The 13,028-nt window shown below is 38.2% G+C and overlaps 1 protein-coding gene across 2 annotated transcripts in view; it reads left to right on the top strand.

The window, feature by feature from the left end:
• Pde1c (Phosphodiesterase 1c) overlaps positions 1 to 10,335 on the top strand; it is a 184,623-nt gene extending 174,288 nt beyond the window's left edge. For both annotated transcript variants that reach the window (XM_069499977.1, XM_069499973.1), the window contains 6 exons: positions 1,690 to 1,830; positions 4,203 to 4,372; positions 6,772 to 6,997; positions 7,675 to 7,951; positions 8,196 to 8,288; positions 8,770 to 10,335. In XM_069499977.1, the coding sequence (XP_069356078.1) occupies positions 1,690 to 1,830; positions 4,203 to 4,372; positions 6,772 to 6,997; positions 7,675 to 7,951; positions 8,196 to 8,288; positions 8,770 to 8,834 (972 nt within the window). In that variant the 3' untranslated portion in view covers positions 8,835 to 10,335. The remainder of the gene's footprint in view (positions 1 to 1,689; positions 1,831 to 4,202; positions 4,373 to 6,771; positions 6,998 to 7,674; positions 7,952 to 8,195; positions 8,289 to 8,769) is intronic.
• The last annotated feature ends 2,693 nt before the right edge of the window (positions 10,336 to 13,028 follow it).

Genomic DNA, 13,028 nt, shown 5'->3' with positions numbered 1-13,028 from the left:
TAATTCCATTAATTTTCCAATCCAATATTAATTTTAATTAAATTACCTACTGCGATATCTTTTCAAGTGTTCTGTTCTCCAAACATTTATTATCTAGTACAAACGAAACAAGAACAGAGAGTATAAGAAACCTGAGCAAAACATTCGTCTTCAACTTTTAGCTCCGGCAAAGTTGAGCCGAATTGATTAACTAAGTGAGATTAAGCTGAAACTTTTTAAACTTTATTGAGGAAGTATTTTAGTATAGAAGATATACGTCCCAAAAGTTTTGCGAGTTTGTTTGTTTTTGAAATTTCGCCGTTATGATTGACAAATGACCGGCTCTTTATGTATTACTAGCTCATGCTCGCAACTTCGTCCGCGTGGACTACACAAATTTCAAACCCCTATTTCACCCCCTTAGGGGTTGAATTTTCAAAAATCCTTTCTTAGCGGATGCCTACGTCATAATAGCTATCTGCATGCCAAATTTCAGCCCGATCCGTCCAGTAGTTTGAGCTGTGCGCTGATAGATCAGTCAGTCAGTCAGTCAGTCAGTCAGTCACTTTTACCTTTTATATATTTAGACTAGATGATGCTCGCGACGATGTTCACGAAAATCCTATGGTAGCTCGGGGAGCTCTTTGATTTCCGGGATAAAAAGTAGTCTATACCTATCTGCCTCTAGAATGCAAAGTATATCTATACTAAACCTGAGAGATAGTCAGACAGATAGACAGACAGACAGTCAGACAGTCGGACAGGACGGACGGACGGACGGACAAACACACAACGAAGTAAGTTAAGGGTTCCTTTTAAGGTACGAGACCCTAAAAAAGAACTAGTCTGGTACTACCAGGACTTATATAGCATTATAGGCCAGATTCACATAATCGGAAAAGTTGTGTGATTGCGTACCTAAGTAACGCAAACCTTGAATAAGTTCGTGGAAGTTTTCACCGCTGAATACTGAAATATGGAAAAAGGAAAAAATAATTTCAATAGAAAGTAGGTAAGTAGGTATACGAATAAAATATGAGTGAGTTATGAGACTCGTGCTATCTCGCTCATAATTTGCACACTACAAAACATGGTGCGTAGCAACAACCAATAGCGGACGTACGCGCGTTATGATTGGCTGAGATATTACCGCACCATTCAAAAATAACATTTCTGCGCAGGTACATCGGCGTCACTTATAAAAGTGGTAGGGAGGTACTGTAAAGACTTGAAGAGTGGCAGAATTCCCACGATACAATACATTATCTACATATTAAATTAATAAATGTCCGCGTGGATTTAGGTTTTGAAAATTCCGTTTGAACTCTTTGATTTTCCGGGATAAAAAGTAGCCTATGTCCTTCCCCGGCATGCAAGCTATCGCTGTACCAAATTTCGTCAAAATCGGTTGAACGGATGGGTCGTGTAAAGCTAGCAGACAGACAGACAGACGACACTTTCTCATTTCCAATATTATTATATTATTATGGATCTAGCTGTAAAAATGCACACTGCGAAAACAAGGCTAGGTAGTTAGAAATTAATCTGTAGATTCGAACACAAAGAAACCTACAAAACTTTTATAAACAACAACCTCCTTCTATACCTGAGTCCTGAGAACACGTACAAAATAAACGCGGCAAAACTTATAACAAGACCTTTGCCATAACTTCTCAATTCAATTTAAAAGTGCAATTACGCCTTCCGCAGGTGCCGCCTACGATCCTCGAGAACTTTCTGAGTCGAATAGAGGAAGGCTACTGCAAGTTCCACAACCCCTACCACAATAACCTGCACGCGGCTGACGTGGCGCAAACTGTACATTACATGCTGTGCCAAACTGGACTCATGGTAAGAGCTGTCATAACATGTCATAAACCCACTTGCGCGGATCGTTACGCGCGTTATGTCGCGAGTCGTCGCGCGCGTTTTTATTTCTATGTAAACTCGAATGAGGAAACGCGCGCGACGTCTTGGCGCGCGAGCACGTTTTTGCATGGTTTTTAATTAAATTTTAATAAATAATGTACCCAATATCTATACGTTTCGCTTTTTTGAGTGCGGCGGTTATAATAAAACCCCCGGGAAAATGCCAAGAGCAAGTACCGAACGGGCGCCCTCCCGTGATTCGGCCCATATAACCGAGAGGTTGGTGAGGCCATGGGAGGTGGAGGGTTGTCCCAGGTTGTAATAAAACAAGACCGCTGCGACCTCTTCTAACTCCATTTTCAGACCGAATGTTCATTTTATCGCGTCCTGTGGCGCCTCGTAAAAAACGCGTGCGGCCTACAACGCGCGACGTGCCGTGCAAGTGGGTTTTGGCACATCTGAACAATTTTAGTTGTAGAAAGTTGTATATAAGTTATTTACATAAACTACTGCTTTTGCGGAGTACCGAGTAAGTATTTCCTTGAGCCAAGAAACCCTGTTATAAAAACCAATATAGCTCGCTCTTCGTATTACAGTAGTATTAGCTACCTGCTTGTGGTATTAAGCGTAATTTGTACGAGTATTCCTGGAGGAGTTTACAATTATTCCACTACCTTCATTTTAAAGAAATCTCTAGTTCGTATAAACTATAATACCTAGTCTAAACACTAACAACATACGAATAATTATTATTGAGTAGATAGTAACGTAAACCTTACTTATAAGAGCAGATTTTATACGTGAGATAGGTATAGAAATATCTATAGTTCTTATGGCCACCAAGGGGGTTTAGTTGGTAGAGATCCCACATAACCTGATCTCGCCCCAAGGAGATCAGTTATCTTGACTAAATAATTTTATCCATTCATTAAGGTCCTCTTAAAGAAAAATAAAGACAGTTGAATATTTTCTTTTAGAAGCTTTTCGATCGTGTGACGAATGGTGTATCTCACGAAAACATTAACAACCAACGTACCTATTATGGATGTGTTTCAAAGACAACTTTGTACTTTATGCTACGCACGTTGTAACTTTTGATGTGACTTGTATTCATATTTTTATCCTAAATATCTTTGTCGCCGATCTTTTGTGATAAATCGAAATACCTAATAGATTAATACCAAACATTTCTCCAACACTTTTTCTGATGTCATGATGCAGTCTAAGATGAAAGCGGGCTAACCTTGATGGGAATTGGTAGCTAACTAGCCACGGCCGGTTCGGCCAGTCCAGCCCAGAGGAAATTTAGAAATTATAAAAGCGCCCATTGCCCCTCCCGGGAGTCGAACCCGGAATCTCCCAATGAGAAGACCACAGCGCCTCACCACTGCGCCAGGGAGGTGGTCACTAAAATATAATTACTTATGGAGCTAATAATATACAAGAAACCTTTTATTAAAAGTACTCACACAAAATTCTTTGTTCCTAGTAAAAATAACGATAATAATAATGAGATTTTGCTGGAAGTCAGAAGAACACAATGGTGCTTCGTGCTCTTTTCAATGCACAGACAAGACTTAATTTAAATTAACTATACAAAATGTCCTTTCATTGTAGCAAATGTTTTGTTCTTTCTGTAAGCGGGAAACATTACAAATTTTAATTTTTAACCGACTTCAAAAAAGGAGGAGGTTCTCAATTCGTCGCAATCTTTTTTATTTTTATTTTTTATGTATGTTCGCCTATTACTCGAAGACGCCTGGACCGATTTTGAAAATTCTTTTTGTTTGAAAGGGTATACTTCAAACGTAGTCCCATTTAAATTTGGTGAAGATCCGATGAACATCTTCGAAGATAGATAATGGAACTCCTCAACGGATAAGAGTAAATTGCTCGCGATCAGTGTAATAGCTTAGTAAACAGTAGATTTTTAACCAGGCATAGCATATTTTAATACCATGGTCCATGGGGCAACTAAAAATTGTGAAATATTTTTTTTTTGTAAAAAAATAAAAACCGACTTCAGTACACAAACAATAAAATTAAAAAATAATTTAATTTATTACCGAATATATTATGTATACAAGAGTTAGTATAGTTCCATAATAATATTTTTTGGGGTCGGTGCCAATGTGGTGCCATTGTGGAGTCTCAAAATATGAAGTCTAGACGATTCGCGCAAGTAAAGCTAATTGGCACCGGCACCAAAAACCTACTTCCTCATTTTACTGTATACCTAGGCAGTTAAGCTAGCTTAAGATACTTTACAGTCTTTACAGTAGGTATGCCTATGCAGTGCTTGTGTCATAGTTACAGTTACAGTTTATTCCAATTCGAATATTTGTATATTTCAGAACTGGCTCTCTGATCTGGAGATCTTCGCGACGCTGGTAGCGGCTGTCGTCCACGACTTCGAGCACACAGGCACTACGAACAATTTCCACGTGATGTCAGGGTCTGATACCGCTCTGCTCTACAATGACAGAGCAGTGCTCGAGAATCATCACATAAGCGCTGCATTTAGGTAAGCTTTCTATTCTAGTCTTTAAAACTGTCCTATCTCGACCGCTCTGCTCTACAATGATAGAGTAGTGCTCGAGAATCATCACATAAGCGCTGCATTTAGGTAAGCTTTCTATTCTAGTCTTTAAAACTGTCCTATCTCGAAATATTCGAGCACACCGGCACTACGAACAACTTCCAGGCAAAGTCTACATAAAACTAGATCTTGGATCGCAATGTATTTGTAACAATGTCGAGCACGCCGGTACTATGAACAAGTATAGAGCAGTGCTTGAGACTTGTCACATTACGAGCAACTTCCACGTGATGTCAGGGTCTGATACCGCTCTGCTCTAGAATGATAGGGCAGTGCTCGAGAATCATCACATAAGCGCTGCTTTTAGGTAAGCTTTCTATTCTAGTCTTTAAAACTGTCCGGTATTTAAATCTTTGCCATCAGATCGAAACTTCAGTCTAGTGCTGACGTCACTAAAATGGCGGCCACGCGCGTTAGCAACTTGCAGGACTTTACTTCCTTCAAAAAGAAATTCTTATATTATTATATAATAATATGGTCAAAGCGTTTTACATCTTACAATTCTTCTAATAGATAGGTACTTTACGAATTTTCAAACCCGAACCAAACCAAAAGCTTGTTATTCACGTGAGAAAAAAATCTCTCAACAAAAAAAAAATCCAATCGGTATTCGGCACTCTACAGAAGCCTACTTGGCGGATATCTAGTAGGTATATCTTTTATAACGCGTTGAGAAATAATTTCCCAAGAGACGTTTCGACTCCTCACACGTCGGGAGAGACGATTGCTCGAATAAACTCGTTTAGTCAAATTTTTTTGAACCTTTTCATGTTTCAATTCAAGGGCACCAAAAGTCACTGTAATTAACGATAGAAATTAATTTTTATTTTTTTAATGAAAGGGGGCGTATTTTTGATTTTGCGCTCTGGTCCAGTAAAAATTTGCCGCCCGACTTGAACCGCTTTTTAACCGACTTCCAAAAAAGAGGTGGTTCTCAATTTGGCCCGTTTTTATTTAAAGTGTCACATTTTCTTATAAATAGGTGGTATTGGATTGAAGATTAATTTATTTAATTAATAATAATTATACAAATGAAAAATACTATAACATAGGTAGGTCTATCTTCCATTAGTAATAAAATATTGTCTCATACAATATTTATAAGAAAGTAGACTTGCTTCGCGCAAGCGTTATTGCGACTGGGCCAAATGTTTTCGTAGGCTCCTTGTATTACGTTACGTTTTTCTTTGATTGATGATAACGTATTATTGTAATGGACTTCATTTCAGGATGATCTCATTTTAATATATTATGATGAAATGAATTATTTTTACATTTAGGTACATGATAAACAGAAATATCTTATGGTAATATTTTTTATTTATTTTATTTTTTATTTTATTTAACAGGAAAACTTACAGCTAATATGAAAAAATGAATAGGTAAAAACAGAAGAAGATTAAAGCTAATGACAAGTTTTCACAGATAGAATACACATAAGAATAACAAAAAAACTCGACTGGGGGAGAGAAAATTTAGGGAAAAGTAATAAACTAAAAAAAAAAAAAAAAAACGAGAAACGAGATCTGGCCAACGAATTATTAAACTGAGGTATGAGCGTTAAAGAATTCATTGGCCAGAGCTTTCCGAATAGTGGTACCAGTGATGCAGAATAGGTCCAAATTTTTGTCATTTTTACAAATTTTATTAAACGATGAGGCAGATCTAAGCATAAACGAGTTTCTACGAAAATTGGTATGCGTATGCGGTGTGTGAAACATTGAAAAGAAGCGAGTATGGGTATTGCTAGGGACTTTAAAGTGTAACTTCTCAAGAAGCGGCGCACAGTCAACTGAGTTATTTGCAATATTTATTAGATAGGAAATATCACTTATATATCTCCGAGTGGTCAGTGGTAATAGGTGCAACTGGGCACAAATGCCTTCGTAGCTTGTATTAGATTTGAGTTTAAATTTGTATTTGAGGAACCGAGTGAATTTTTTCTGTATATACTAAGACGTTGCCCTCCTATTCGGGACTTCCGGGTTTTGATTCAATTCATTTGATTTTAAAATAATTTTTCGTAGACCTTCAATAAATCTCAAATGAGCTCAGTGGGTAGGTACTGGGTAATGGTAGGTACCCGTGGTCTGTGTAGGTACCTATCTATTATTCAGTAATGAACACTGAGTTAGCGAATCACTCCCGCCTTAATTATAAGTGGGTATTATTGTACTTAGGGCGCCTTCAAATTTGCCGCAAATTGCCGCGCGGAGGTAGCGCGGCTGCAGCGCTGCCCTCCGCGTGGCCATTTTGTGGCAAATTAGAAGGCGCCCTGACAACTGATTAATTACTTACAAATGTCCCTACTCATCAAATTCCAGGTTAATACGTGACGAAGACTGCAACATCCTCCAGAACCTATCCCGGGACGAATTCCGTGAGTTCCGCACCCTCGTCATCGACATGGTGCTGGCTACGGACATGTCCTTCCACTTCCAGCAGCTGAAGAACATGAGATCGTTGCTGTCTCTCGCGGAGCCAGGAATTGACAAGTCCAAAGCCGCGTCATTGGTGCTGCACTGCTGCGATATATCACATCCAGCGAAGGTAATATTGCATCTATATTAACCACCCGATAAATCCCATAAGTCTAATCTCCGCTACGGTGCGGACTAGAGACACTTCCACTCCTAACAGCTGGAAAATATGGAGATCATTGCTCTCTCTCAAAGCTAGTAGTTGGCAAGTCCAAAGCGACGTCATTACTGCTGCATTGCTGCAATATACCACATTCAGCACACATATTATTAGCGTCTTCATTAGCAACCCAATAAACCCGGTCCCCGGAAACCAGCAACCTGTTATCAACATGATACTTGCTACAAAAATATCCTTCTACACCCACCAACTGAAGAACATGAAACTATTGCTCTCTCTCTCGCGGAACCAGGCATTAACACTTTTCAACTCCTAAATCCAAAGCCCCGTCTTTCGTGTTTTATCACATCCTCCTATGGTTTATCACAGCCTACTATGTACCTATTTATCTATCTATAGGCAAGTAGGCACTACTATCATGATCAAAAATTTGGCCCTTTGACCTCTAAAGTTAGGACCTTCTATCAATCTTTCAACATGGATCCGACCACGACTTTGACCGCCTAGTGTGCAGACTGCAGGATACAAGAATTGCTAAGCCTATCTGAGCCACTAAATATACCTATCCTTTCCTAACTTCTTGTCATCTAGAGTAGATTTTTTAACCAGAATTTTGTTTACTTCAGAGATGGGATCTCCACCATAGATGGACAATGAGTCTGCTAGATGAATTCTTCCTCCAAGGTGACAAAGAGAGAGAATTGGGACTTCCGTTCAGTCCACTCTGTGACAGAAATAACACTCTGGTGGCGGAATCTCAAATCGGTTTCATAGACTTCATCGTGGAGCCCAGTATGGGAGTTTGCGCTGATATGTTGGAGTGTATACTGGGACCCTTGCATTCAAGCTCTAAGAATTCGACAAGCACTTCTGGTCAAGAACCTATCAATGAAGAGAGCACAGGTACCTATCATTTTCTTATATTTATTTATTAAAGTTACTTGGTATTCCGATCATTGGGTCATTTGAATATGGGACATTTTCTACCTGAAACCTGGCGAAGTTCGGTGGCCAGCCTCAAAGAACGTGAGAAGAAACCTTAAAAAATATAGATCCTTTGAGCCGTCAAAATCCTTGCCTGGTAAACTTGTCTTGGATGAAATTGGGAAATAAACTTAAAGTCAAAGTGAATCATTTGCTTTTACAGGTGCTGAAACGCACAAAAAGTTTAAAATCAAGAAACCCTGGGTAGCTTGCTTGACGGATAATAAGAAAATATGGAAGGAACAAGCTGCAAAAGGTAATAACCACGTAATAATATAAACAATTTTGATTTCCTCTACGATGATCCTTCATTAGAAGCAATTTCTTCAACACAACCACAATAACTCTTCACTCCAAATCGCAGCAAGGCTCTCATTTTATTCCAGTTTGACGGCTTTGCTAGTAAACTTAAGTACCTAGTACGCGACAGGTTGCAATCGGGGAGGGAACGCTTCGCACACCGCACAACCCCCGCGCTAACCTGGTGCGATCGAGCGCGGGTGTGCGTCTCCCACCTCATACCTCGATTGTCATCTCGACCTGTCGCGAACTATAGATACCTACTTAGCCACGAACAAACATTCCCGACAGATGATTTTTGACCTGGCCTTGAATCGAACCCAGGAACTCCCAGCTGGTATGAGCCTACATAACTGTCAAGAGATCATAATATTTTAATATTTAGATAGACATTTGCTAATATCTTTTTAATGAGTTATTTTTTCGGTTTTTTTCAGATGCCGAAGCTCGGGCCAAGTTGGAAGAGGAGACGAACGGTTCGTCACCACCAACGGAAGAATAATATTTAGCCACATTTGTAAATAGCGTGAGGACTAGTTGTTACAATATGTTTCAGTCGTTGATGAAAAAAGACTAAGCAATGTCTGGCTATGAACTTTTCGCTATGAGCGCTAGCGGCGCGGCGCGGCGAGCGGCAAAGACAATTAATGTAAAGCTCCAAGACAATATGCGTCCATGAGACGATAGGTTTTGCTGTCAGTACCTATTGGGATAATGCTTTGACTGTCGGATAGCTGGCCTTAGATGCCAGATTTTGTGAATTTTGTCAATCATGAGTAATGAATGATTGATGGAGCAGAGAACTATCCAGATGTTTGTAGAAAGTCTGGCAACATAGACAACACAACCTATCATCTAATGGATGCCTAGGAAACTATGTCAAGCCACAGCCCGGATTCGCGCCCATGGGGGAGTTTATACTCGCCTAGACCTGTATATTTGATTGAGGCAGCCGCGGCCCGTCCCGCTTACCGCTACGTAAAAAGTCGTGCGTGCTCGCTTCGCTAATATATTGTGTTGTTTGCACAAGTTAAGGTCCGATGACTGTTTCTTCTTTCTTCTTTTTGTGGATCAACTGTCGCATATACCTACAAGGTATCGCATGAAAACAAAATCGTGAAATGTTGGCGGGGAACAGGGGAGAATTGTGATTGGTGGACTCAAGTCACGTAATCAAGCCAATGTGCGGAATGAGGGTAAGTACCGAACGGGCATGGGCCAACTTTTATGCTAAGCAGCTTCCTAAGCTTAGCGATCGGGGGTGTCCGGCTATTAGGCGTCTATAGGTGGTGGTTTGTGGAATATACCTGCCCCGCGGAAGGATCTGGGTGCCCACCGCATTGCTATCCCATAATCCCAAGGAAACTCGTACCTTTGTAATAAATGGAAAGGAGTTACGACACGCGCACTGCTGTTTCATTAATAAAATGCGCAGTGTCAAGCTCACTCTCCTTTACCACTTCTATATCTATGCTAAATTCTGTGGGTAACAAATTATTTGAACTGACTGAGAAAAAATAGAAAGGAGGAACAGACTATCGTGAGAAACCTTAATAATTTAAGCACAATATAAAGCCTGATGTATAAATTCTCTATGTGGAAGACAACGTAGTGAGTTTTATTCGAAGAGGCGATGCGCCGTAGATCGGTAACGCCTGTAGTGTAAATATTAAGTAGCTTTTAACTTATTATTTGCTGTTAAAATAGTTTCAGTTAAGTATAACTTCGAGCAGGTCTTGAATATTAATATATTTTGTTACTTTATATTTAGTAGTTTAGTAACCTGTATATTTTTTTTATATTTATTTGTTCGTCCTTTTCTTATTTTGTTATTAAACTTTAATGTTTTGTGATTAACATAATTATTATAGTATTTCTTATTTTTATTGTTATTTACCTACCTGCTAGTTACTTAAAAAAATATTCCATTCCGGTTCACTCCAACACTGAACTGCAAATAATGAAAGTCGTTCACACGTTCTTTTTAAACCTTTGAGGCCGCGGATACAAACACTCTAATAAGTAGGTAGGTACATTAGTAAACTTGTTGTCAATTAATTACGTAAGCTACTTACATGAGTAAAACTTGCAGGTGTAATCGCGGCATTACAGACTGGACTCAGTGAGTCAGTATACCTACTGTACTGAAATCGACACTTTTTTTATAAATATATTATAACTAGTTGATTCCCACGACTTCGTCCGCGTGGAATTAGGTTTCTTACAAATCCTGTGGGAACTCTTTGATTTTCCGGGATAAAACGTAGCCTATGTCACTCTCCAGGTCTATATCTATACCCATGCAAAAAATCACGTCAATCCGTTACACCGATGCGACGTGATTGAAGGACAAACCAACAAACAAACACACTTTCGCATTTATAATAAGGGTACTGATATACTTATGTATGATGGCTCAACTCACGTGTTTGTCGGAGTATGCCTTTATAAAATGGGCATCGGCTGACTCCTTGCGACGCGGCGCACAGGAGATTGCCGCAGTTGCGCGGGCTGCGACCCGCAAGGCACGCTGCTGTGAGGGGGGAATAAGGAGCCCGGCTAGGTTCAAAACTAGTCGAGAATACTTCGACAAACATATTCGCCGTCATACATACACCCATTTCCATTCCATACTAATATCCATACCCTATACTTACTGGTAATATTATAAAAATGCGAAAGTATATCTGTTTGTCTGTCTGTCAGCTAGCCTTTCACGGCCCATCTGTTGACCGATTTTGACGAAATTTGGTACAGAGATAGCTTGCATCACGGGGAAGGACATAGGTAGGTACTTTTTATCTCGGAAAATCAAAGAGTTCCCACGGGATTTTTAAAAACCTAAATCCGGGCATCATCCAGTCAGCTATATTTAAAATCTATATGACTCACGATATTTTAAACGCCAAAAGGGACGTTTTTTCACATGATCCAATGGGATAACCATGGAACAACCATGGTCCAACCCAACCATGGTTGGGCCATGGTTGTTTGGGTACGTTCCTATCTAATAAATTAAGCATTAGGTACCTACCTTGCGCAGATAAGAAAATAGCATAAATTGTAAAAAAAAAAAACAGCAGAGGCATGAAAAGCATCGGGATGATTACGTTACAATTTTATTCGACGTTGTTGTTAATACGTTTCCGTACTTTATAGATTTAAGCAGAATATTAAATAAGTACCTACCTACCTACATAAACGAGAATGTGGAATATTATTTACGTTATACAATTATACCTATGTATAATGGAATATTATTTACGTTATACAATTATACCTAGAAGAAAGATGTAGAAATTGTAAAATAGGTACAAATTGTATTAGGTGACATGAAAAAGAAATACTTACCTACCTAGGTTAAAATAACGGCCAAACTTCGGTACCTAGTCGTCATTCTTGTATGTATTAATTAAATAGGTAGGTATTTCAAAATATAAAATCCAATGAAACTAATTTGATAATGTTATTGTTGAGTGTTGGCATACAAACTTATCATCTTTGTACCTACTTACTATTATTTCCAAATAGGTACATAATATACTTACCTACCTATATAATAAATAGGTACCATCCAAACATCATTATTAAATTAAATTGATTGTAAAACGCGTCTTAAGCATAGCTTTTTTAATAAATATAAATATAGAAAAGCATAGGTACAGTTGTTAACTACCTATTACGACATATATTTTCCAGTAATCTGTGAAGGATCTCATGGTAGGTATATATCCTCAGGTGTATATTATGTATAATATTATTCTAGCAGCAGCCATTCAAACATTAGATACCTAGGTACTGTGGAAATATATGACGTAAGAAATTCGTAGTAAGTAATATGCTGTAACTTATATTTATGTAGTACTTACATATATTACACCTGTAACATAAATGCTGTAATTCATATTTGTTGTGCATGTACCTATTATAGCTACATCTGTGACGCGCCGCTAGAGTAACTTATTCTATGCCATAGACTCTAGAGCCAATGTACCTATCTATATGAATTATTAATATTGCTGGTGTCGGAGCAAACATACTTACTTATATATACTTAAACATAAACTTTGCATTTTTCTTCGATGAATATACCTATATACCTAGTTTTACATTCATATGTAAGTAGGTATCATAAAACTAATTAGGACGTAATTTATATTTAACGTAGTAATAAACTAGTCGTAGGTACACTTGACCTATATGAAAAATACGCTTATTAATTTTAATGATTCCGATAAAATTGGAGTTCTGATATTCCCAGACCAATGTAAAATCGTTTTGTAAATTAATGGAAAAATCATCTCATAGGCATAGATAGAAAAATGTTTATATCTATAGTTGTAGATATTTCTATTCGTAGATAATTGTTTCGCTTTATGCAATAAAATAGCTAACAAAACTTGTCTTGGAATAAACATGTATGTGTATGACTATTCAAGTCGCGCTCTTAAAATCAGATGAATTGTACAAATATAGCCTACTTCATCAGAATAATTATGATATCAGATCAGATTGAAAAAGAAGCGGTATTTTTGGAGGACTGAAACTAACCGTCCTATTAGATTTATTGACTTTAGAAACACTTAAAAGTATATTTTATTTTCATTAAAAAAATTGAAGCAAAAACACTTGGGGTGACAGTGAGCACGCAGAAAAAATATTTTTTCAGAACAATTGGACGTGTCCAAAACAAAAA

Source organism: Maniola hyperantus, chromosome 1 (genome assembly GCF_902806685.2).
Source record: "Maniola hyperantus chromosome 1, iAphHyp1.2, whole genome shotgun sequence".
Classification (NCBI taxonomy): domain Eukaryota; kingdom Metazoa; phylum Arthropoda; class Insecta; order Lepidoptera; family Nymphalidae; genus Maniola; species Maniola hyperantus.
The sequence above is the reverse complement of the archived record's forward strand: the minus strand, read 5'-3'. Positions and strand labels throughout refer to the sequence as shown.